Source organism: Apteryx mantelli, chromosome 17, assembly GCF_036417845.1.
Source record: "Apteryx mantelli isolate bAptMan1 chromosome 17, bAptMan1.hap1, whole genome shotgun sequence".
Taxonomy (NCBI): Eukaryota; Metazoa; Chordata; class Aves; order Apterygiformes; family Apterygidae; genus Apteryx; species Apteryx mantelli.
The window spans coordinates 17,966,254-17,991,954 of record NC_089994.1 but is presented as its reverse complement, the minus strand read 5'-3'; the positions used below and the strand labels follow the sequence as shown (position 1 = coordinate 17,991,954).

General features: G+C 44.5%; 2 protein-coding genes across 4 annotated transcripts; one reads left to right on the top strand and one right to left on the bottom strand.

The window, feature by feature from the left end:
• The first annotated feature begins 172 nt into the window (after positions 1-172).
• Positions 173-20,572, top strand: SART3 (spliceosome associated factor 3, U4/U6 recycling protein). Of its 2 annotated transcripts, none has more exons than XM_013946254.2 (19): positions 173-721; positions 1,761-1,887; positions 3,034-3,138; positions 4,639-4,823; positions 5,788-5,893; positions 6,414-6,538; positions 7,048-7,203; positions 8,285-8,423; positions 8,832-8,939; positions 9,309-9,386; positions 9,606-9,664; positions 10,859-10,968; positions 11,251-11,363; positions 11,792-11,868; positions 12,272-12,440; positions 13,201-13,652; positions 14,400-14,552; positions 16,244-16,431; positions 17,054-20,572. In XM_013946254.2, exons 1-19 carry the CDS (start codon positions 536-538, stop codon positions 17,232-17,234), a joined length of 2,817 nt encoding a protein of 938 aa, XP_013801708.2. In that variant the 5' UTR covers positions 173-535; the 3' UTR covers positions 17,235-20,572. The 2 variants fall into 2 exon arrangements, with proteins under 2 accessions (XP_013801708.2, XP_013801702.2); XM_013946248.2 differs by having other exon boundaries at positions 13,198-13,652.
• FICD (FIC domain protein adenylyltransferase) lies at positions 20,490-24,199 on the bottom strand. Of its 2 annotated transcripts, none has more exons than XM_067307275.1 (3): positions 24,115-24,199; positions 22,757-23,098; positions 20,490-21,735 (listed from the first exon to the last, which is right to left on the bottom strand). In XM_067307275.1, the coding sequence occupies exons 1-3, from the start codon at positions 24,197-24,199 to the stop codon at positions 20,660-20,662; spliced, it is 1,503 nt and encodes a 500-aa protein (XP_067163376.1). In that variant the 3' UTR covers positions 20,490-20,659. The 2 variants fall into 2 exon arrangements, with proteins under 2 accessions (XP_067163376.1, XP_067163377.1); XM_067307276.1 differs by having other exon boundaries at positions 24,137-24,159.
• Between the last annotated feature and the right edge of the window lie 1,502 nt (positions 24,200-25,701).

Here is a 25,701-nt window from a genome sequence, read left to right as displayed (position 1 = left end):
GATGTGACAAAAGCCATCTTGTAAATAGAGCGAACGCTGAAGGCTCTCTTCAAGAACTCTGTCACTGTCGCTAAAATGAATGATAAATAAAACGCTGATTCTAGCTATTAGCTTTTTTTTTTTTTTTTTTCAATCGCGAAGTGTGGCGCAGCAGCCTTTGGCGGCCGGGGCGGGGCCGGGCCCTCCGCCAGGCACCATGTGCGGGGCGCAGCCGCCACACTCAACATGGCGGACCCGCGGCGCACGCACGCTCCGGGCGCGGGCGGACCTTCTCGGAGGCCCCCTGGCGGCCAGGGCCCGAGGTAGCCGCAGCGATGCCTGCTCCTCGCAGCCGCCGACAAGGAGGGCGGCCTGGAGCCGCTCGGCGGGGAGCGGCGCCGGTGCGCGGCGGAGCGCGGGGCCGTGCGGGCGGCGGCGGCTCGCCCCTCTCCCCTCAGGGTTTGCCGGGCGGCAGTGCGCGGCGGCGGCTCAGGCGCGGCGCAGGCAGCCCCGTCGGCTGGCGGAGCGGCGCTAGCTGCGAAGGGAGCTGCATAAGATGGCGGCGGCGGGAGCCGAGGCGGCTGCAGCGGCGGCGGCAGAGGAGGAGAAGAAGAAGCGGTTGCCAGAGGGCGATCCCGAGTCGGGGGGCGACTCGGAGGATGAGGGCGACTCGGACTCGTCGGGCGACGGCGAGGATGAGGAGAAGGAGAATGAGGCCGAGATCCAGCGGCTGGAGGAGCAGGTGAGGCCCGGGTAAAGCGGCGGCGTGTGAGGAGGGGGTGGCGGGCAGCCCCTCGGCCCGGCCCCGGGCGAGGAGCGTCTCCCGGCCCCGGTGGGGAAGCGGCCGAGGCCTCGCCGCCGCCCGCCCGGGCCGGCCCCTGCGCGGGCGGCCCGCCTCCGCCGCACGCGTTGCCCGGAGAGACGCGGCGGCGGCGGGCGGCTGCGGGCGCCCCGGGGGAGAGGGGTGGCTGCGCCCGGGCTCCCCGGGAAGGGCTCGTCCCTGGGAGCTGGCGTCTCCTCTCTGGGCGCGGAGCCCACCTGCGCTGTGGTTTTCCTTTTTGTGACTAACTAGTGAAATATCCGCAGCGGTACTGAGAAAATTTACTCACGTAGTGCGGTGCTGAGATTTGTTCAGACAGGAGTGTTTGGAGTCTGAAGTGCGTGTGGGGGGGGAGGTTGGTTGTTTTTTGGGGGAGGGGGATTCTTTCAAAAAGACTGCTGCGGAGAGCCTTGGTGAATGAACAGCTTCGTTCATTGAAAAGCTCTTCTTGCTGTCTGTGTGGTTTGTTTGTTTGCTTTTGCCATTGAAGAAACAAAAACATTTTGAAAACGCTTCTTTATTGAGGAAAGCTCTCTGGTTAATATCTGCTTTGTGTAAGAATGGTGAGATTAGCACTGTTTAGGTGCGTGCTATCCCATTTCCCGATGGAAATGACAGCTTTGGTCAATTTTTGCAACCAGTAGTCCTGTGCTCCTGACCTCAGTGTTTGTGCTATTCAACAGTAGCTTTTAACTCTAAAAGCTTAACTTTAAAGATTTGTTTAACTTGGCAGCATTTTTTTATTAATTTTATGACCTGAAAGCATCTTGCAAACAGTAGTGAAGTTTGGCACTGCCCTGTGTGGGAAAATAGGTTTTGTCTCTCCTGCGTGAACAGATGATGATGTTCACATGCTTGGAAAAAAAAAAAAGTATGGTGTTGTGTTCTGCTAGCTGTTTTTTGACTTCTACAGGTCCATTGCTTAACAGTGCTTGAAAAAGACTTTTCTTTTTCTTTTAAGCTTTCTATCAATGCTTTTGATTACAACTGTCACTTGGATCTGATAAAACTGCTCCGCCAGGAGGGAGAGCTGGTAAAGCTCAGAAGAGCTCGTCAGAAGATGAGTGAACTCTTTCCGCTTACTGAAGGTATAGAACATCTTCAGCTAACGTTGCAGCCAATGCTATTTAAGCGTCATCTGTGTGAAACGCCGTTGTTTCAGTAGTGAAATAATGTGTTTGTCAGGTCTTGACACTGTTGTTTCAGACCAAACAAGTCTGAAAGAACAGATCAGGGACTCTTTAAACTCTGAACAATGCTGGTGTTGATGGCCAGTGTTGACCTTGGGATCTGGCAGACGCACTGCCAGAATTCAAGCTTTTACTGCTCGCAGCTGCCTACACTGTCCTCTGCCAGAGGCTACTGCTCTATGCTGGAACTGGTGGGAGGGTGCGTGTGCATGTGTGCGCACACGTGTGTGCGTGCTCAGCTACTCCAGTTTAGGGTCTGTTTGCCGAAGCTGCTGATGAAGATGGCTTGCTGCCAGAGTGTGATCTGCTTCAGCCCAGGAGCAGGCGCATGTTTGCTTGTGCCCACTTTGCTATGGGGTTGGTAACATACAGCTGTGGGATGGCAGCATGGAAATGGCTCTAGTCATTTATTCCATGAATGTGACTCGAAGCCTAGACAGACTGTCAAAAGTTAATATTTTTGTTGCCTGCCTGTGCAATTTGTTTTAGTGGAAGCAGTAGATAGCCCTTGAAAGGGTTTTTTTATTTTTATTTATTTATTTTTTTAATTCATAACAAACTCAGAGGTGGTGTAAACATTTCAGAGGCTCTTCTGCCACTTTCCTTTTAGCATAGGCAGGGGAGGGTTTCCCCTCTATGCATCAGGAACTCTGCAGCCTCTGATGTTGGTTACTGGTGGGGGTTTTCTGTGCTGTTGTTTTTTTGTTCTTAAAGTTTCAGGAAAGATGTACCTCTTTATGCCTCTTTGGTTACTGACACCACACTGATCCTCTGCCCAAGGTGTTGATAAATCAATGTTTGCAACTTCTGCTCTCTCTAAATACAAACGTACTTGTTTAGTACCAAGTTGGAAAAGTCTGTACCAGACTTTTCATTGAAATTAATCATGATTAATTGTGGAGGCCAAACTCACTCTCTTCTCCCCCTTCCCTCCCTCCGTCTTTTTAAGGAGTCTGTTTTAAAAACTGACTAAAAAATTCAACAAGTGGATTTAACTTAATCTTTCTGAATGGTGGTGATGCATTCTAAACTTTTTGCTTTCAGAAATTTGGCTGGACTGGTTGAAGGATGAGATAAAAATGGCTTCTGAAAGCTCTGAGCGAGAGAAGGTTTATGAGCTATTTGAGAGAGCTGTGAAGGACTACATCTGTAAGTTAATATATCCCACAAAATGTATAGTGTTGCATTCCGATTATGGCTTTCTACTTCCAGGAAAGTTTCTTCCTTTTGTTATTTCTGTTATAATGCAGAAATTGGATCAAAACTATGAGTGTGAAGTAGTCCTCAGTTTTTCTGTAGCATAGGAGTTAAAGGCTGTTTAAAGAGAAGACTTATGTACCACTGCAGTCTCTAAGTTTTTCTAAAAGAATGTTGCAGAAAGTTGTAAATGCATTTTTTACACTTCTCTGATTTCAAAAACTAGCAAGTATTATGCATGCTTTTTTTTTGGCTTTTCATAAACTTCTTACCTGCAGACAATGCCTTCTGTGTTACCCATTATGGGTTCTTTAGCTCTTCCTTTTTGGAAGAAGAATGCTTTTAAAAGGCTAGCTTCGACAGTTGTTTTCTGTGCTACTTACTGCTGTCCTTACTGCTGTTTCCACCATGTGACAGCTCTTTCAGAACAGGTCACAGATACTGCCTTGGAGACAGCATTTCAAAACCCTGCTGAATAGGTAACCCTTACCATGCTGCAGTGCTAGTCTCTGGTCCTTTCCATTAAAAAGGAGGGAAGTACGTGGTGCCTTGTCTCTCCATTTGTCAGGACCTCACTGCTGCCGTGTGCCAAGCTAAAGCATTGAATAACCTTATTCTTTTGGGGCATTGTGGGGAGATGCTGAAACCACGTAGCCTGAAGTGAGTAGTAGAGGGGACTTGGTAGCATTGGAGGAAAATCACTTGCAGAAGCTACACATAAAATGTCACATTACTGCACGAGGGCAGCTGACATTGCAGGGTGTTTCTGATAGTTCAGGAAGAAGGAATGTAGAGAGGAACAGAGAGGAGGTAGTTGGGATCTGCTAAATGGGTTGCTCTTTTTATGGAAATTGAGTTTTGCAGTCTAACATCTATTGGTTGATCATCTCTACTGGGGTCTTTGATTTGCTCAAGTGCTGCTGTTGTTGGGATGGGTGCTGGGCAAGCTAAGGCTATTCTGACATGTCCTCCTTGCCTTCACAATTCTGCTGCTTAAGCAGTGGCTGAGCAGGCAGTTATGGGAGTCTGGGAAGAGAAGAAGGACCTACCTTCAGCTCTGAGTTCTGTAGGAGTGTGACAGCTTCGTGGTCCCAGCTCTGTGCACAGGCTTGAGAGAGGTGAAGCGGCTGTTGGGCAGTCTCGATGTACCTCTTTAATGTAGCTTGCATGCCAGAGGTGGCATATAGGAGCCTGTCAGTGTCAGTCAGTAATGATCACAGCAGTGATTTCTTTCAGAAGAGAAACTTTAGCTGCTGGTGCTGATACAAGTGCCTAGAATATATATATATATTTTTCCCTACATTGGATGATAAGGACAATTCATATATCTCGGTCTGTTTGTATGCTGTGAGTGATAGGTGTTCAGGAAATAGAGGTGTGTTTTGTTTTTGCTTTTTCTTTTTTTTCTTTTTTGAGGGGATTAGGTTATCTGTTTCTCACAAATCTTTTTAGGTCCTGAAATTTGGTTGGAATATGCCCAGTATTCAATTGGTGGCATTGGACAGGAAGGAGGAATTGAGAAAGTTCGTTCAATATTTGAGAGAGCATTAACTGCTGTTGGACTGCATGTGACAAAAGGAACAGCGTTATGGGAAGCATACCGTGAGTTTGAGAATGCCATATTGGAAACAGCACAGGTAAGGCCGGTTTCCTGGGCTCTTGTAAGTAATGAGTGGTGGGAATAGGCTTCTGTAGTCATCTTGTGCTGCTCCAGCATCAGTCTCTTCCTAGAAAGAGGAAGCAGTCTCACTTAATTAATTGTTTCTGATCAACTCTAGGACACTGATCCTCTGGTCTAGGAAAAATGTTTGTGCATTTAGATGATACAGTGATAGATCTGTGTTTAAACAAGATCGTAAAAATCTCATATCCAGAAGTAAAAGTGTGTTGCTTTAGCTTGAACTGGCAAGAATAGCTTTAAATTAAGTAACTTCATTATTAAACAGTAATGTTCTTGCCATTCGATATTTAGCCATGTAGTCTAGAAATGTAAAGATGATAATTGTCTTTTTACTTCAGCTTGGAATTCATTTATTATTTCACCCTCTGTGGCTTTTTGGTTATAGTATACTATTTGTGGCACATACAGGTTCGAAGTCCGCAAAAAATACAAGGTGGTCAGAACATCAGTATTCCTATTTCTTGATGGTTTACTACGTAAGATGTGGAAGTTAACCAGTCACTAATGAAGCTCTAACAAGAGAGTAACTGGAGAACACCTTTTCTCCCTTTCATAAATGGAAAGAAAGTTGGAAGTTTTAAATCTGGTGCTTGCACAAATAACTTATTGAAAACCTATCTGGCAGCCCATGGGTTTGTGAAATGGCATGGTCATGTGCCATATTTGGGGGTTATTATTTCGCTATATATGTGTCAGCTTTCAGTAAGGAATGCTTTTTGCATTCATCCAAATTCTGAATCTAGCAACTTCCAGGTTTTAGCTTTTACAGTTGTCACCCGAGATGCCAGTTTGCTCTGTCTGCTCTGTAAGGATCAAGTTGTCATTTGGAGCCCAGTTCCCTGCTGCATAAACAATATCCCCTCATGTTCATCAGCTTGGGGTTGAGGGAACTGGTTAAATTTCAATCCTTTTGTTTGTAGCCGGCTCCTGGCAGCGTTCCGTCGCCCGAGCAGCAGCAGATGCTCTGCAGCCAGCTTGAGAAGATCCACACGCTGTTCAGGCGCCAGCTGGGGATCCCACTGTTAGGTAAGAGCCTGGGCACTTGGAAACATGACATGGATAAGCTGTCTTATGGTGAGGCAAGCATTAGTTGTTGTTATTCTTTTGATAGTGTCACGACAAGTGCCACTCTAGTGTTTCTGTGGCTTAATCAATGACATTTGCCTGTCTTGCATATCAGGTTCATACTTTCAGTTTCCTGGGTCTCTCTTCTTGCCTCTTTACATGCTTATAGGAAAAAGTTAAGCACAATTCTTTGGCTTCATTTATATATTGAAAGAATTTGGGATGGTCTCTTTCTTTAAAACTCTGGGAGTCTTGCCACTCTGGTTTTCTAAATCAAACCATTAGCTTTAAAGTAACTCGTCCCGAGTTTGTTTTAGAACGCACTGTATTAGATGAAATATTTGAACCCTTTAAGCGTGCAGTAAAGATATGAAAGCATAAACACAAATACGCATATGTGTTAGCATCAAACATAGGTTGAATTCTGATTACTTAGTCCAATGAATGTGTTAGTGATGGGGTTTTGTGTCTGCATTAATAGATATGGAATCTTCGTATGCTGAATATGAGGAATGGTCAGAAGATCCAATACCAGAAGCAATAATAAAGAACTACAAAAAGGCCCTGCAGCAACTGGAGAAGTGTAAACCTTATGAAGAGGCACTGGTAACTCTTATTTATACCTTCTTTTAAGACTAAGAGTTAATAAGTTGCTTTGGCATGATTTTGTCTCTAGTCATGGAGATAAAGTAGCTCTCTGAATATTACTAGGTGACTCTTAATTGTGAGCAGTGTGCAAGAAACTTAACAATCATATATTGGAAACTATAGAAACAGGATCATCTATTCACTGTACTGTGTCAGCCAAACCGAAGGTACATGTTTTAGTTCTGTGGTGGTTTCTTCAGGGCTTGACATATATGCTGGGCTAAGAGGAATAAGTAGGGATCTGAACCTGGCTTTAGAACCAGGATGGTATTCAGAGAGCTGTGAAAATCAAAAGCTGGAATATAGTTCCCAAAACTGAAACCCTAACAAAGCTGTTGATGCTTAGAGGCCAAGCTCTTGTTTGGAATTTGCATGAGATCATTTTGCATGATGAGTGAGAATTGAACTGCTTGAATCATGCTTTGTTTGGAAGATGTTTATTTTCTGTATCCCTGTTTGTCTTATAGCTGAGTGCTGAAACACCGAAGCTAGCAGAATATCAAGCCTATATTGATTTTGAAATGAAAGCAGGTGATCCAGCTCGCATTCAGTTGATCTATGAGAGGGCTTTGGCTGAGAACTGCCTTGTGCCGGATCTTTGGGCACGCTACAATCAGTATTTGGTAAGGGAAAAAAACAGGTATTTGGGGTTTTATTTTCCTATTTTTTATCTTAGTGGTTGATAAATGACCAGCAAGTTCTACCTGCATCCTGCCCCTTAGTTTTTAAATTCTCAGGAAGCTGGTAGCCAAGTAACTTGTCAGTTATGTCAAGGCAGTTTCCACTTTACCTTTTATTCCTTCCTGTTTTATCAGTGATACACCTATTGATCAAGTGAACATTTGCTCGCTTTTTCATCCAGTTGTGTAACTCTCCTTCCAGCTATGTATTTTCACTGCAGAATTAAATTGGCCAGGGGACATTGAGGTTTGGGCTACCTAGTAAAGAACTGACTGGGTGGGACCAGCCACACTGGAAGCCCTGGGGTTGTCTCTGGTAGTTAGTCAGCCAGAGGCATTGCGCCTGAGGATGTCCCTCCTGGTCTTTCAGCCTTTGTAGGAAAAGTGGTTCTTCAGCTCTGTCCGAATTGTTGGGGAACCTGCCTGGCCTTCAGAGGGCACAGATAAACCGTTGAAAATGTTTGAGGGGTATGCATGGACAGATGGTGGCTCTGTTAAGCCTCCTGTACCAAGTTACATTGAGCTCTTATCTAGGCTGAGTTGCTCCATCATCTTTTACTTATCTCACGAGCTTGAGACAGCAGGTTGCAGGTGGAACAACACCTCCCTTGAATAGGCTATGTGTGCACCCTGTTTCTTGTATCCTTCTCTCCCCTCTTAACATATTAAGAAGAGTTGGGAATTTACTTGGTGCTTTTATTGCACCTGTCTCACTGGTAGAAAATCTGCCTTGGCTAAAACAAAGCAGTCAAGTATTGTGGACTTCAGTGTGGCATGCAGTTCCCGCCCCCACACTCCTGAGCCTGTCTTTCCTATTTGGAGTGTGTTCACTGCATTTTTAGGAATATAGCGTTGAAAATACTCATCTTGTCTTAACTCTTCAAATATAAGATGAAAAGGGGTGTGGGCTTTTTAGGTTTGTTTTTTCTTTTGTTTTAAGATGTCAGCTCTGTATAGGCTGGTATTTGTCTCGGATGGGCTCTCCTGACTAATGAGCTTAAATTTTATTCTATTATTATTTCAGGACCGGCAGCTGAAAGTGAAAGAACTGGTCTTATCTGCTCACGATCGTGCTGTTAGGAACTGTCCCTGGACAGTTGGGCTGTGGATTCGATATCTCTTAGCGATGGAAAGGCATAGAGTTGATCACTGCATTGTTTCCGGTAAAGGACTGCTTCAGCAAAACTTTTCACAGAGTGGAACTGCTTTCTGAACTTTGAATAAGGATGTGTGCGCGACAAATCGTGACCTGGATGATACTGATACGATTCCTTGTAATCCTTATGCAGCAGTGTTAAAGCTGATGAAGTTTACAGTAGCACACTTCTAGAGCAAAGCTGCTTATGTGCAATAGTTTCCCTTCTGAACAAACGTCTTGTTTTAACTTTGCTTGAGCATTACTGAATTAACCTTTTTTACACTCACTTCCTAAACCAATTTACTGTATGTAGGATTTTGTTTATTTTCTTGTCTTTTTAGGCATGTAAGTTGTGCATATTTCTCCTCCTCTACGCTGTAGCTTGTGACTTTTGCTAATAATTAAAAAGCAAATATATGTTTGTCTCTTTCAGAAATTTTTGAAAAGGCTCTGAATGCAGGTTTTATTCAGGCAACGGACTATGTAGAAATCTGGCAGGCGTATCTTGATTACCTAAGAAGAAGGGTGGATTTTACACAAGGTATATATCATGTGTGAATAAATACTCAAACTGTTTTCTGTGTATCTCTTTGAAACAGTGATCATACTTTTTTTAATAGTTAAGTCATCTCATGTCTCTCACAAAAATTACTTTTGGCCAGTTAGTGCCTATAAAATGTACTAACTTGTTTGTTTTAAAGCGGCTGCTAGTTGAGAGAATAGATTGTGCTGTCACAAAAATGCCCTGGTTTATGTATTAGACACTAGGATTTTTATATTATGCACATAATGAGTTTTACTGAAGTATTTGTTTCTTCAAATGTAATCATCTTGTATCTTAGTGAAGAAGCTGTAGTGGATGAGAGAGGAAAACCATTATTTTTAAGGCAGTTCTTTCTTCTTTCTCAAGACTCAAGTAAAGAACTAGAAGAGCTGAGGTCTGCATTTGCACGTGCTGTGGAGTATTTGAAACAGGAAGTAGAAGAGCGTAAGTTAAAGCATCCTCTATATCTTTTTTCTTGTTCAAGTGATTTTTTTTTTTTTAATACATGTGGAAAGCTAGTTTTATTAACTTCCTTTAAAATGTTTGAGACTTTTGAAGATAAGCTACAGATATTTCATCTACAATGTAGAGCTTACTTGTCTAATAAATAAATTATTTCCAAAAGCCATTCGCAAAGAATTTTTTTTTTTCTTTTATCCGAAGGTTTCAGTGAGAGTGGGGATCCATCCTGCACCATCATGCAGAACTGGGCGAGAGTTGAGGTGATGTTTGTCTGCTGTATTTAATTGCTAGACTAGAGGGGATGTACCTTTTTAAACATTCTTAGCACAGAAAGCATGCAGTCCTCCTCCTGTAATGATTGGCCTTTTGTCTCTGACTTCAATGAGGAAATCCTTTTTCCACTTCTATGTATCTGGCCTGGTCAAGCACAGCGAGCGTAGTTTCAGCCTCGAAGCGAGGAACCACAGATAAGAAACAGCATTCTGCTAGAGAAAGCTAGTCGGGACTGTTTGCATATGTCTGTCACTGCTGTGACTGCAATACAGTATGAACATGTTTGGGTAACTGGTTTAGCTGCCCAGTAAGCAGGCTAGCCACAGTGGCTTGGAACTGAACGCTGACCAAGTCAGTAAACCGCATTGAATCCTACCTGATTTAATGTTGTCCACACTAACTAGTTTCAAACTAGTACTAGTATCTCAGCATGCTAATGCAGTCACCACATGAGAGTGGGCATTCTCTTTTTCCTTCCTTTGCCACACACATGAATCTGGATCAGTCACGTCACTTCTGTGCTGTGATTTCTCTGGGCATAATGTGTGGAATGGCTTGCCAAAAATCTCAGATACTGTAGTCATTGTGACTAAATGTAGGTCTGCATCTGAATTAATTATCTTTCACTTTCTGTGCACTTGGTGGAGAGTGAAGTAGGCGCTTCTAGGTGTGATTCAGTTTATGCTAAAGCAGTTCTGTGAAGTCAGTTGTCTATTGCAGAGCCCATGTATCTCTAAAGTTAGGTCAGATTAATTCCACTTGGATGTCTTGAATTTCCCCCACGCAAATTGAAGAGGCTTAGAGTAATAATAGAGGAAATGAAATATTTCTTTAGGTTGTGCTGAAATGCAAAACCAGTTCTCAGTAGTAGATGCATTCAGGAATAATGACAAAATGAAAAGTTCAGAAATAGTTATCTCAGACTTTGTGTAATGACCAAAGTGAAATGTATGTGGGAACCAGAGACCAAGACTGATAAAACAGCTGGGCAGAGAAATATTACTCATAGTAGGATTGCATTATATGCTCAATTTTATGACTCTTAAACCCATATCTTCTTGGGTTTATGTGCATGAGCACTGACGGTGAGGTTTGGGGGTTTTTTTTGGGGGGGGGGGTGGAAGGAGGTGTTAAAGAAATTATCCTAAATTATATTGGATACTTTGAATGCTGTTTTTCAGGCCCGCTTATGTAACAATATGCAGAAGGCCAGAGAACTTTGGGACAACATTATGACTAAAGGGAATGCCAAATATGCCAATATGTGGCTGGAATATTATAACCTGGAAAGGTAAGAGCTTGGCTGGATGGAAGAGTTAATTAGATCTTCTAGTTTCCTCATCAGTTTGTGATAAGAGAGATATACTTAGCATTGATATATCATATGAGTTTATAATGTGCTTTTGAGATTCTTACAGCAGCTCTAACATATCTCTGAAATATTACAACAGCAAAGCATAGGGTGTGTTGTCTGGGGAGGAGGGAGGAGCAGTTGCATAGCATGTGGTCATCTCTGTTTCATGGTTATGGTATGAAGGATTGGCTCCTTACTGCTGTGATTTCCCTAATGCAGAGCTCATGGTGATACTCAGCACTGTCGGAAGGCCTTGCATCGAGCTGTACAGTGCACAAGTGACTATCCAGAGCACGTCTGTGAGGTGCTGCTCACGCTGGAGAGGATAGAAGGTAACATCATGTTGTCTGCTTGTCATTTTACTGAGCCTAGTTAGTGTACAATGATAGAGTGAATTTTGATGTAGTGTTTTGTTTTCTGGTGACCCTCTTCTTCCCCCCCCCCCCCCCCCCAACAAAATGCATTTGTTTCCATCTTTATAATTAAGAGAGGAAACCTTCCTTTTGACTGCTGTAGTGTGCAGAAGCAGTTCTTCTATTTCTGTCCTGATTTAGAGCCTGTCAAAATATGAAAAAGGCATGGAAAAATCCTGTAGAGCTTTGTATCACAAATGAGAGATTTTTTTGCTCTGCTTGGCTCTTGAAGGCCACTGGTTATATTTAGAATTTTCATGTGTAATGGTTAATATTAAAATAAAGATGTGTAAACTCATTTTCAAAATATGTGAGGGCTAAACACAAGGGTTTTCTTCATCCTTTAGGAACACTGGAAGACTGGGATGCAGCTGTTCAAAAAACAGAAAACAGATTAGCTCGAGTTAACGAACAAAGAACAAAGGTCAGAACTTTCTGTGAACTATGTAAGCGATTTATAGGAATACCTATTTTGGGATCATCCTTGCCTGAATATCAGATTTCTAATGTCAGTTCCCGTGGATGAGCCTGAACTGTCTTAAAGCCTCAAAACTATTGATTTTTAGTTTAAAAAGTATGGTTAGTTTCTTTTGATGATCTTTTCTTCCACCTTTTGACACCTGGACGGATACAAGAGTGGCTTGAGCATTCTAAGCAAGCTATAAGAACAGAGATGTGCTTTAAATGGTAATTCTGTTACTGCTGTATTTTGTGTGGCTTAGGAGAAAAACTTCCAGGTTCTGCACTTCTAGAAAATAGTGGGTTAGGAATGCTCTGCAATCTGCAGGCTCTTAAATAAATAAATAAATAATCCTGTGTGTTTGTAGGCTGCTGAGAAAGAAGCTGCTTTGGCAAAGCTGGAGGAGGAGAAAGCTGAACAACGAAAGCAGTCTCGGGCCGAAAAGAAAGCTTCCAAAAAGGCTAAAAAAACCAGGACTGGAGACAAGCGCAAAGCAGAGGATGATGATGAGGGAGAATGGGGGCAAGAAGAGGAAGGTAAAAACTTAAGACTTCAATCCTCTGACAACAGGATTCTTGGTTGCCTCTCTTCAGTTAGAGGTAGATGAGGAAGAGCTATCCCTAATATCTTCAGAGTTGCTGTCTTGTCAGGGCCTCTTTCTCCTAGGAGGCCTTCATTCCATGTGGAAAAAGATTGTTTTTCTTATCATTATCTTCTTATAGTGAAATGAAAGCAAGAGAAATGCTTTTTGAATAAGGGAAGTATATGTTTATAATAACTTCTAGAGTTTATTTTGAAGAGATTTTTCTTACTTCATATATCGTGTATACTTTAAGCAAAAATGTTTTCATTTTCCTGACTCGCCAAATGATGTAGAGGCATGAATCTGAATTGGGTTATGCAGTATTGTAATGGACTCTTGGAGGGTGGAAAGAGAAGACTTTTAATAAATTGCCACCCTGGGAGTTTTGAAAACTTTTAGTTGGTTTGGGGAAAAAAAATGTTACGTCCTGTTAGGCAAAGAAATAACTTGAGTAGGTCATTGTAACTGACAGAGAAATGGAGAAATATCCGTGTTGATTTCACCTAAATCCTTTCTGTCTTGGTCATGTAATCTGTTGTTCTTCATTATTAGAAGACTGAGGGAAGTGTTTATGTCCTATCTTTAAGACCTGTCATTGTCCTTGTTTTCACATGCAATTTTCAAAGGCTATAGTGATAATGGAGGACAGTTCTTAATTTAAAAAAAAGAAGTCTAATTTTTGTAGTAAGGCTTTCAATTTCATTAATCAGCAGAGCAACCCAGCAAGAGACATAAGGGAGATGATGGTGATGTTTTACTTGCTGAAGAAGAAATGGAGGTGGAAACTGGCCTCTTTGGAAGGAGTGGACCTGAAAAGCCCGATCACCCACCAAACCAAAAGGAAAAGGCATCTACCAGTCGAAAAGACATACCCAAAGTTCTCCATGACAGCAGTAAAGATAATGTTACAGTTTTTGTCAGCAATCTTTCTTACAGCATGGCAGACCCTGAGGTGAAACTGAAAGAGCTCTTTGAGGGCTGCGGGGAGGTAGCCGAAATCCGGCCCGTGTTCAGTAACAAGGGGACTTTCCGGGGCTACTGCTATGTAGAATTCAAGGAAGAAAAATCGGCTCTCCAAGCTCTTGGATTGGATCGCAAAGTTGTGGAGGGAAGACCCATGTTTGTTTCTCCATGTATTGACAAGAACAAGAATCCAGACTTCAAGGTACAATTTTCTTTTATTATTCTTTCTAGAAATAGGCTGAACAGTGGGGCTGCTTAGAAAAACTAGCAGAATATGTTAATTCCGCAGTGCTTGCATCTAATGAATTCACATTTTGCTAGTTTGGAATAGTACCTGTTATGTCTCAGCAGGAAAACTGTTTTTTCAGGACTTCTTGTATCTTATGTTTCTTTGCTGTAAACAAGACTGATACTGGCAGATATCTTCAAATCTTTGACTAAACCAACCTAAGCAAGTTGTTAATGATGTGTGTACCCAGACTGCTAATTGTGCATCTCTCAAGTAATCTGTAAGGTGCTTTTCTTGGTATTATTTTTATAGCTGTAGGCATTTATTATAAATCCACTGTTTCTTGCTAATGATGCATACTGGATATAAATTTTACAATTTGTGTGTATGTCGTTTTCTGCATTATTGGATTATTGTACAGAGAAGAGTAGTATTTGGTGACAACTGAGCAAGAAAACACATTAATAGCGGCTGTTCTCACCATGAAGCAGACATAGATGTGTGGAAACTTCTCAGTGGGAAGAACTATTTGCCACTCCTTGGAAGGGCACGCTTTTTTGGGGGGGAGGGTGGTTTTACAAATATCTTTCAAGATACTACTTATGACTCTTAACCTTTTTATATTGCACAAATATGAAGTGTTTTGATGGAGCTTTAGGAAGTATAATAGTTTGGAATCCCTCACTTGATAGGGAACTAACAGCCTTTTCCTTTCTGTAGGTGTTCAGGTATAGTACTACATTGGAGAAACATAAACTGTTTATATCTGGTTTGCCATTTTCTTGCACTAAGGAAGAGCTGGAAGATGTGTGTAAAGCACATGGAAATGTGAAAGACATTAGGTTGGTTACCAATCGAGCTGGAAAACCCAAGGTAAGCATCCTTAATGCACTGTGAATTTTAAGAAAACCTTCAAAGAGGCACTGTTCATGAGGTTTGCATACAAAGACTTGTTTGCTTTTAAAATACAAGACTTGAATAAGTAGTTTACCAACCTGGCTTTTCATTAAAGCTTGTAGAAATTCATAGGTTTATGCAGCTTAGTGTGGCTTTGTGCCAACAAATGAGAGACAAGGGATGGGGAAAGGATTTTTTCTTCAGTGCTTCTTTTAACTTGAGCAAGAAGAATGTGTGATATAAATGGGGTGAAGAGAAAGATGTTCGCAGCAGTTTGTCTAGTAAAAAGAGGCATTGGTAAGTCTGCAAAGAATATTTGTTTTCTAAAATAACTGTCTTGGCAGTGTTCACGTGATAGTGATTCCCCTCCTCCCTGTCTTCAGTTTCTTGCTGCTATTGTTCATAACACCTGCTGCAGTAATGAATTTGCCAGGGAGAAATTAGCCACCTTTCTCTGAGGATTATTTCCATCCTAGAATAAGTAGGTGCTCATTAAATAAGAGATTTGAAACCAGCTGCTGTTCTGTGGAAACACTGTGTGACACCTCCAGCCTGTCTGCATGTTGGGTGCTTCTGACAGGTGTCATTCTGATAACACGCATGTAAATTAATTTTTTTTTTCCGCTAGCTCTTGGTGATACCTAAAATACAGCTTCTGTTCAGGCATATCTTGTAATGAATGGTCCTGTGTGTACCCCAGGTCTTGCAGTCCAGGTTCCCAGCTTAATTTGAGTGGGGATTCTGTTTAAACCATGAATAAATGTACTTTAAGTGAATGCGTTGCATAAAACCTGATGTGCCTGTGCAGTCCTGTGAAGCTGGATAATCCAGACAACACAGCTTGGGGGTTGAATGTCACTTGGAAGAGTAACGAAAGCGGAATTGGGAGGTGATGCTTCTCATTTAGCAAACTTGCTGTAGCTGTCAGCAATATCGGATGCCAAGGAGATTCCTTTTCATCTGCCTTGCTGGAGATAAGGGGCTCGGGGTGTACCAGCAACGCTGTGGTTAGCAGCTCTTACCTCATGAAATCCACGCAGATTCATTCCCTGTGAAGAATACTTTGTCACCAGTCGTTGTTCTTGGGGCAGCAATTCCAGTGGCTTTAGAGACAATTTCTATCACTCAGTTCTGTAGAGCTGCTTAAGATAAGTTTTGCTGCTCTTGAAACTGTGACTGCTCTGACCCAGTATTAATGGACTCAATTTCTGAAGTATGAGTTGCAGCTTAGTGAAGAATCACAGAAGAGTTTGTGTGGATCTTCCTGTTCCAGTGCCAGAGATTCCCCCCACCTTCCCTTGTAAATTCAAGTCTGTCCCATGCCAGATTCAGCCTGGATATAAGTATGTTTAGAAATGAAGACCCGGCACTGAGACAGTACTTCATGATGTTAACACTGGAACCTCGGTTTTCTTCATCTTTTTTCTGGTTTGCAGAATACCTCTTCCACAAATAAGGGTGTGATGAATGGGAGTTAAGAAATTCGGCTGTGTAGATTTGCGTAGGTGGGAATTTTTTAGTCTTGAAAAACACTGGGACTCTTAGCCGTGTTTTGGTCTGTTTTCTGTATGATTTCTCCTCTCGGTTGGCAGAGTTCTCTGCAAAAGCTGTCGTGTAGAGAGAAAGGTGCGCTCAAACTAAGGAAGGCCACCTCTTTCCTTACTTAGGGCCTGGCCTATGTGGAATATGAAAATGAAGCTCAGGCCTCGCAGGCTGTACTGAAAATGGATGGCCTGACTGTTAAAGAACATGTCATCAAGGTGGCGATCAGTAACCCACCTCTCCGAAAGCTGCCAGACAAACCCGAGGCAGGCCGAGCCTCACAGTTTGCAGCACCACGGCAGATTTATGGAGCGTAAGTATTCATGAGGGAGATCCCTAGGTGGTGCTTAGAAAGCAAGCACTGGGTTTCCTGATACACTGAAATGTAGGAATTTCTTGTAGGATATGAGAGAATGTTTAAAAGATGCTGAATTGTAAGATTTTTGATTGCTGGACTGATGAAGAAAAGCAGATTTTTCTTTTTCCTTTGCATTAACAATTTAAAGAGTCCAGTAGTGAATAAAAGTACCCACTGTTGGACATCCTGTGATCTGATGTTAGCACCTCAGTGCGAGTAGCTGTTCCCCATCCTCTAGTTCTGAAGAACTAGCCGCTGCTCACCGTGAGCATTCAGGCTGCTCTTTGATCCTTGCGTGCTCCCTCTGCTTGGGTGGGTTGGCGTTGCGTTGTACGTGTCCTGCAGAAAAACAGGGAGCTTCAGTTTCTGAGGACTGTTGGGCAGTTGCTTTCTGCCGGGAGTAGGTATACGGTTTCAAAGGGCATCAGTTAAAAGCTTTGTGCACTGCTTATTACTGAAACAAATGAGAAGAATGAATGTCCCTGTTGGTGAATAAAGTGCTTTTTGTTTCCCTGTACTAAAACAATATGTCCAAAGAGAACTGGAATATCTTTAACTGTGACTTCTTGCCCTTCAGGCGAGGCAAGGGAAGGACACAGCTCTCAATGATGCCTCGGGCATTACAGCGCCAGAATCATCCTGTGGCTAAGGCTGAGAATGGGATGGTCCAGAATTCACCAGCAACTTCATCCGAACCCTCCGAGGAGCCTACAAAGATGTCTAATGCTGATTTTGCCAGGATGCTACTGAAAAAGTGAGCAAAAAGTCTGCAATCAGCTGGTCTGGTAAAATGTGAAATGCCTTTATGGAAGCCATGTTGTGTCCTTACTTGTGCTAGCAAGGAGAGAGCGCCAGTCACAATCATGTATAAATACTGTTCTGGACTACTGCATTCATCAAGATCAGTGTAGAATGGTACAAATCCATTTTTTTCCTCTGTTTGTAAGAGCAAAGAGTTATACTATGTTCTGCTAAAATGGCTTTAAATGATCCCTCATATTGAGGGTAATGAGGGAGGAAATATTTCCTTTACAGGGTGGATGCCACATGAAACTTAATGAATACTTCATGAATATTTTTCTTTCATTAAAGAATGAAATGCTATGTGAAAGCCTAGTGATAACCTTGTTAAGCTGCGCTGGTCAGAAGTTCAGATTGTGATTGAAGTCATTCTCTCTGACAACAAACCCACTTTTCTTTTTTACACCCACCCACCCACCTTTCCATTAAAAAATGGCAAATGCTAGTAACTTCACCACAATGGCCTATTTTAGTATTGGGAGAGTTTCTATACATATGTGTGTGTATATGTGTATATATACAAATATACATACATATATATGTATTCAGTTAACGTCCTGTTCAAGTTGACCTGTTTTTTATATTGTGTATTTGTAAATGACATTCAAACTATTATTTTTAAGTGTCATGAGATAATACTAGATCTAGTAATTTTGTTTCCCATAAAAGCTGTACATGCTGTTGCTGAGGACCATTCTTTGTTTTTGTTTGCTAGCTAGCTCACATGTCTTCGCAGGTGGTTTCTGTATGGTTTTGTACAAAAGTGAAGTGCAAGCTGAAGTTTCTTGGTTTATTAAACTCAAGTTCTCAAAGGTTTTCTATAAATACTGTTGCTTTTGTTTAAATGTGGGTGACTGAATTGCACTTATCCTATGGCAGCTGGGTAATACTGATGTACCTCCCCTCTCAGGTGCACTGAGATACATAGTATCAGTTATATGTTTAAGTACCTCATTCCATTTAGTATGAGTATCCTAAACCACTTCAGTAATCACCCTGGTGACTTAAAATAATCCAGTGCACGATCTTGGATAGGAATATTACTGCTTCTCTGACTAAAGCTGCTGCTAACTTTGGAAGCCAGCATACATGGGAGTCGAACGTGAGGGGGGGGAAGCAGTACTGAGATCACTTGTACAATGTGAGTACTGCTGCAAATAAATACTATTTTCAGTATTTGAATTTTGTACTGATTTGACCTGACTTTACTTTGAAATGAAGGAGTTAGCATCATAGTTTTGAACCAGGTGCAGCAGGCAGTTGTGGATGATACACTGAAGGACTAAATTTTATCAGTGCTCGCCCACAGTACTGCGCGCCCTCTCTTCTGTGCCAGAAGCTTGGGGAAAACCCTTCAGCTTCTTATCACAAAACCAACCTAGTAACATTCTAATCAATGTTTTAATATGTAGCTTTAATTTGGGGGGGAATTGCTAAGGCTGGTGCAGCTGGATGCTTGCATTGCCCTTTGATTTCAGGCAGGCATGTACACAAAACTAATAAAACAGCAGTGATGAGTTATGGTTACTTTGGCTGCTAGGGTTGGACTTGCTACTTCAGGGCCCTGCGTTGTGCCCCACAGTGCAGCAGAGATGCAGTTTGGCACTGCACAGGGAACCAGGGTGGAACTTTAGGAACTGAGTTGTGAACATTTCTTAGTTTACTGCAGTAGAAAAGTGTTTTGAGAATAGTTTATTCCAAACAAAGACTTTTTAATATTAAAATACTTTATTAATCTGTTACTAAAATAACTCTTTTTTTCAGAGCTCTAAAGTGCAGAATTCTTTTATATTCACCTTGCACTACAAAAATAAAGCATGCTTTGTAAAAACTAAACAACCTCCCCTTTTTGTTTTCCCTGTCAGCAGTAATCAATACTGGTGCTACAGGGTATAGGTAACTCCAAATCTTGTCCTATTGTCTGCTTGTTCTATAAAATATAACTATCTTGCAAGTAAGAAATACTTAAAATGGAGGAAACAGATACTGGCATAGGACAGCATAACAACCCATGCAATTAAGCTTAACAGCACTCTGAGTTCAGAAAACTCTTAGATGCAGTCCAGGTTGGAGGTGTTGGGATCTGTTACATTTGGAATTACGCCATTACGCAATGGGCAGGCAGGGTCTAGAGAGCTACTCTTTTATAAATTAGATTGCAGGTGCTCTTACCCTTAAAGCAAAAGCAAAGATACAATAACTTATGTGTTCAAACATGATCTTTAGTGCTGCCAATATAATTTTTCCATTATTTGAACTGGACAGCAGCTTCCAGCTACACTGACACTGCAGCACAAAGAGGCATTTGCGATGCTTTAAACATTTCTCACACCAATAACCTGAACTAGTAATTCCTGAAGTTATTGCTAAAACTTCTCTTGTATAGACTGAAGGAGCTAAAAGGTTTTGGCAAATGTGAAAGAATTTTTAGGGTGTAGAGAACTCTCTCTACACATCCTTAGTGAAGGGGCAAGGCTGATCAGGGCTGTCTCACTGTCATGTATAACGATTTCTGCCCGCAGTGTTGCAGAAGCAAGCTGTTTTTCAAACCCTCAACTGAAATGGGTAAAGACAGTTGCAGTTTCCCAAGGATCCTGCTTGGTGGGGTGGGCCTCAGAGCAGCCCGTGGTCCTGCTGTCTAAGGTATAGCAAAAGCATCTTGCAGTTAAATAAGGAGCCAGAGAGCATTTCTTCACTTGTTCCATTCAGATGATATGTAATCTTAAACCAAGCATTTCCCAGTTGCTGCACAAACTCGCCACAGGAAAGGCAACTGAAAGTAAACATGCAAAGTGCTACTAAAAACGGAACTGGAAGGGGAAAACCCCTTTGCTGAACTGAAGTTAGCCTCCTTCGTTAGCAGTAACAAATAAAAGGAGGGCAAACTTGTATGAGTGAAGGGGGAAGGTCTGATTAACACGGCTAGGACAGTGTTGTAACTGCAAGTTTTGTTGGATGACAGGAAAGGGGTAACACAAAGTTAAGACAGTCTTGCCTAGCAGCTACTTTATAAGGTAAGATAATACAGTCAACAAACTAGGTAAAGGGTTATGATGGCTTCTCAAAACTCAGTTTTAAGGAGAAATAAAATTATTTCTACTGCAGCTTGTTGAGTAACATCTGCAAACTGATACCCTCCTGACTCCTCTCCCCATCTCCTTCCAGTAGCACAGGCAAGTTACAGTCCACACTCAACATCAACAATTCACATGTCAGCTTGGCATAATGTATATAAATAAATTACATTAAATTAATCAAATGTAAGACTTTAAATAAATGAAATGCTAAAGAGTGACACCTCCTGTTGAGTTATTTCTTGGCAGGAGCACTGAGTGGCTTTGTTCTCCTACACATTCGTCTGTTTTTTGAATGTCCCCAACACTCAAGTCTTGACTGGGATCGTTTGTTTGCATCCAGCAGTGCTGCCATCTGCTTCAGGTAGGCCTACGGAGTATTCTGTGGTGGCAATGAGCAACATGTCCAGAGTTGTCTCAGTACATTTAGCAATGAAGCGTATGAAAGGTCTCACATCGCCCTCATTGGCTACTTCTAAGACGTGATAATACTCTGCCCGCTGCTCTTTGCGGATTGTGATGGGTGGGTAGCCTGCTTGCATCAATATGAGGTTCATTAATAGACGTGAGGTCCTTCCATTGCCATCTACAAATGGGTGTATGTAAACCAACTTGTAGTGGGTTAACGCAGCAAATTCCACGGGGTGCAAGCTCATGGCATCTTCGGAGTTAAGCCACTGGACAAACTCCTGCATCTGCTTTTCAACATCTTGAGGATGTGGCGGTATGTGATGCCCTACAAACACCTGAGTAGTCCTGAACCTCCCTGCCTCCACGGGGTCAGCATAGCCCAACACTCTCCGGTGTATCTCCAAAATGTCGCTGATGGTTACAGAGCCTATTCGTGATACGAGTGTGGTATTTACGTATTTCAAAGCAGCATGCATGCCAATTACCTCATTCTGCTCCACCAGGCTTTTTCCAGGAACAGCGTATCTGGTCTCGATGATGTGCCGTATTTCTGACAGCGTCAGAGTGTTCCCTTCAATAGCAACCGTGTGGTAAATGTGGTGATAATAGGATTCTTCCATTACTCGGCGCAGGGCGGAATTGCCTTTGGGGATCGCCATCACTTTTTTAACTTTACTATCAATAATGCTAAAATACCTCTGGTCTATCTCCTCAACTAAAGGTAGAGTTCGGTCCCGATTGATCAAAGCTTTCTCATTGCAAGGAGAAATGGTCAGCGCTTTGGAGTACAAATAGTCTGCTTGAAGAATGTCTTTTTCCTCTTCAGAAAAGATGCCAAATTCATTCAGGGCATCCACATAATCGGGATCTATTTTGAGGGCATATACAAAGAGTTTGTGGGCCTTCTCCCGCTTTCCTTGACGCTTCATTTCAAGGGCTTGATTCAGAGCAGCTTTGGCTTCTGCCTTCACTTCTGAAAGACAACAATACAAGCAGTAAGATAACAGGGAAGGGGGTTTTACTGCAGACCTCTGGAGCCTGTTGTTGTTCACTGATAAGAAAATTAAATAAAGCAGTAGAGAAGAACTGCAGCAAAGAACTTGTATTCCAGCCTTTACCCAAGGTGTAGACGCTTCCGGTGTCTGCAAACACCGGAGGTTTGGGCCGTGTTTACATACCCCGTATTTGACGGCACAGCTGTTTCGGGCAGGAAGCGTGGTGAGGCACGATCCGTGACCGACGCAGCTCAAACTGGCCACGCCAGCGCAGGTGCAGCTGTGCTGGCGGAACTCGCTTTTGCTAACAGACTACTCTGCATGAGAGGATCCATGGTCTTAAGTTCGTTCTGTGGCATTAATGCCAATTCTCTGGATATAAGCAGAGTCCACATTACAGCTGCTAATAGCACCTTCTATCAGTTTTTTTGCTGAAGCATTAAACATCCTCCCAGTAATGATAGCTTCAATGTGACCAAAGATAGAGTGCTAGAAGCATAATGACTCCTTTGAATGTTTTCCAGAGGAACGCCCTGTCCAGGAAAGCTAACAATTGCAGCCAGTGCACACTCCAGAAAGTGAATATTACAGTTTAATGACCACCAGAATTTCAGGGGTAATGCTTTGTAACCCAGGTTACTGTGCATTAAAACACAAATCCATCCTGCAGTTACCTTAATAGAGCTTACTGGTATATAAAACAACAGGAGAAACTTCCGAGAGGCTAAGCAGAGCTGAAAAAACACCAGCCCATCGCCCCTTTGTGGCTCACAGCAATGGGATGCAGCTTGCCTGCTGCCTGGAAGCGGGGTGGCCATGGCACGTGTGACCTCCCGGTAATTTACAGCTGACTTAATTTGCAGTTGGGTAGTGAGAGTTCATTCCTCGTTTGAGGGTACATGGAGATCACCCGGTAGGGGGTGCGGATCTCCGGACACAGGTTATTATTATACAGTTACTTAGCTGTTCCCCTGCGTCCACGCAGGGACGGACTCTTACCTGGAGAGGCTTTGCCCTTCAGCACCAGCAGCTCTAACCCATTTGAGGTCACGCTCAGTCCGGTCGTTTGTCCTGTGTACCTGGTGATCCCCCAGTAGCCGCCTCCCAGTTTACTTTTCAGGAAGGAGAGTCCTTTGAGCACTGCCTGGCACTGGTCTTCCACAGCAGCCAGCGGCAGCAGCAGCATCAACAGGGAGCCCAGGAGGAGCACGGCCACGGCCGCCCACCTGATGCGGACCCACAGGGTTATCCATTTCAGTTCAGGATCTGTCGCCATAGACACAAGATTCATCCTGCCTCCAGGACAGACACGAGAAACATCTCCTCTCTCGCTGCTCTGACCTGGAAAGAGAAACAGCTTTAGCTATAGAGCGAGCTCTGTGTCTCGGGGCCTGCGTGGTGCTTGGGCTCAGGTTTTCTGCCACAGTTATTAGGGGCACCCACTTCCCCCCCTCAACTCTAAGTGTATCAGCGCAGGGACTGGCTGTGTGGGTGGGAGCAGTATTTGGCATAATGCAAATCCCTGTGCAACACAAGTAGCACAAGGAGACGCAGCTTTTGGAGAGAGGCGTGGAGAGGGGAACCAGGCCCCACGTACCAGCTCTGCCACAACGAAGGAGCCCACCTCTTCGATGTATGACTGACACCTGCCCACCTCCTCCCTCCCCGCCGTGGGAGCAGCACACACAGCTCCCAGCGCTCCTCCAAGCCTGCCTCTCCCAAAGCCAGGGGCTGAGCCCCGTTCCTAAAGGCATCCTAAAGGGAGGCTCCTATGCTCCTTCCAGTGTGGGTACCCCTCCCCAGCCCCCCGTCTCCCTTCTTCCTCCGTGGGTCCCCCTCAGCCTCTCCCCCCTGCCCAGTACCTTCCCCAGGTCTCTCCCCCGCAACCTGGCCCTCCTCACCCCAACTCCTCCCCACCTGGGCTCCCCCTCACTGCCTTCAGCCTGGAGCCCCCCCAACCCCCCCTTGCACTAGGGTCCTCCCGGACCCGCCTCAGGGTGCCCCTCACCTCCCAGTGCCCCCCAGCCCAGCGTCTCCCATCCACCCCTCCTCCCCAGCCTGGGATCCCCCCAGCTCCCCCTTAGCTCCCAGTCCCCCTACCTCACCCGGGGTCTCCCTCACCCCGCGGTCCCCCCATCCCCCCCCTTGCCTCCAGGTCGCCCCCAGTCTCACCTCAGGCCGTGGTTCCCTAATACCTCCCGGTATCCCCCCAACAGAGGGACCCCCTCACTCCCAGGTCCCCCCAGCCCGGGGTCCCCCTCACCCCCAGGTCCCTCCCAGCCCGGGGTCCCCCTCAGTCCGGTCCCCCCCAGCTCTCTTCACCCCCAGGCCCCCCCAAACCATCCCCCCCCCGTCACCTTTGGCGCCGCCCTGACCCACCGGCTGCCGGCTACAGCCTCGTGACCCCGCCTCCTCCAGGTCCCGGCCCCCGCGCCCTGCCATTGGCTGAACTGCGCCCCGTCTCCTTTCTCATTGGCGTTCGCAGCGGATTCCTCGCCTTTGCGTCCCGCCCCCTTCCTGCTCCCGGCTTCCTGTGGCGTCTTCCGGATAGCCCCACACCCCCGGCGCGGGAGAGGCTCGTGGAGGGAGATGATTGGTGAGCGCTCACGCCAATCTTAGTCGAGACAGCCAATGAGAAGGGAATACAGGCGAAGGGGGCGGTCCAGTCCTTATTTAAGCGCGTGGAGGCCGCTTCACCCCGTTGCTACGCAACGCGCGGGGACTGGGCGCGTTGGGGCCGCCATTCCCCCCCCCCCCCCCCCCCCGGGGCAGCCATTGCCCCCCTGGGCAGGGCTCTGCGGCCCTCGCTGCTCTCCTCTGCTCTGCCCCGCAACCTCTGAGCGCGCCGGGCAGCGGAGAGCTCGGCTCGGCGCCCAGCCCTTGGTGGGGATGTGCCGCCCTCCCCTGCACGAGGGACGAGGACCTGGGGGAGCTGCTGAGGGAGAAGGACGCGTTCCGGGGAGCTGCGGATAATTCGGCGCGATGATGGACAGCCTCCTTCCAGCTCCCTGCGCAGTGAATCATCGCTGGCAGAAAAAGAAATCATCTGGGTTGTCAGAAATGAATCGTGGCCGTTCAGCCTGTTTTCCCTCTGTGTAACCGACAGTAGTGCAAAAGGGGCTGCGGTAAATGGAGCTCACGAGCAGTAAGGCCTTGGCACTATCCCACGTGAAGTGTGCGAACAAATGCTAAAGGAAACGGGTCCAGATTGCTCCTCTGCAGGCTGCATACACTGCATTTCCTCTGTAATACACAATGCTGCAGCACTCTTCAGCTGTAATGATTTCTGTCACTCTGGGGTGGTATTTCCCTGGGGGAGTCTGCCGGCATCCTTTTGCTTGTGGTTAGAGTTTTCGCACTGGCTTGGGTGAAGGAGTAAAGAATGTATCTAAAACTTGCCCATGGGACCAGGTTGGGGGTTAGCAAGAACTTCAGGGGGGAAAAAGAAGCAAACTTAAATGGTCTTGATAAGATAAGGCAATGTTCTCAAACGAATATGAAGTTCAAGGAAGATGAGTACTGCACTTGGGAAGGTGAAATCAGGGCCAAAATACAGGGAATACGGGAAAGTGACAAGTCGTGCAGAATATCCGGGGATTATAATGGCTCAGAAATGGAAGATGGGTTAATGCTGCAATGGCTGTGGGTGAGGAGCGTAGGAAAGGCAGATGTAGTTAATTCACTCTGTCCAGCTTTTTGGGCACTGCGCTGCCTGAACTGGAGACTGAAGAAAGTCCGGGAAATAAGCAGAATGCCACGAGATCTAGAAAACATGCCTTATGAGGAAAGTTTGAAGAAACTGGTGCTTTTAGTGGAAAAGAGGAGATAAGGGTGGTCATAAGATGCAAAGGCGGAAGAGTTAAGTTGATAAGAATAATTGAGAGGGATATTAAATGTTAGAGCAGTTTCCCTGTAGAAGCTGGACATTTTTTCAGAACTAAGTA

Bases quoted from the DNA above. Each gene is read 5' to 3' on its own strand.
- FICD (XM_067307275.1), bottom strand. From the start codon at position 24,199: ATGGCAGGGCGCGGGGGCCGGGACCTGGAGGAGGCGGGGTCACGAGGC. The intron at 23,099-24,114 runs GTGACGGGGGGG...TTCTCTTTCCAG, and splicing joins GGGTCAGGGCGGCGCCAAAG to GTCAGAGCAGCGAGAGAGGA. The intron at 21,736-22,756 runs GTAAGAGTCCGT...GTTGTCTTTCAG, and splicing joins GAAGGGCAAAGCCTCTCCAG to AAGTGAAGGCAGAAGCCAAA.
- SART3 (XM_013946248.2), top strand. From the start codon at position 536: ATGGCGGCGGCGGGAGCCGAGGCGGCTGCAGCGGCGGCGGCAGAGGAG. The intron at 11,869-12,271 runs GTCAGAACTTTC...GTGTGTTTGTAG, and splicing joins TTAACGAACAAAGAACAAAG to GCTGCTGAGAAAGAAGCTGC. The intron at 13,653-14,399 runs GTACAATTTTCT...TCCTTTCTGTAG, and splicing joins ACAAGAATCCAGACTTCAAG to GTGTTCAGGTATAGTACTAC.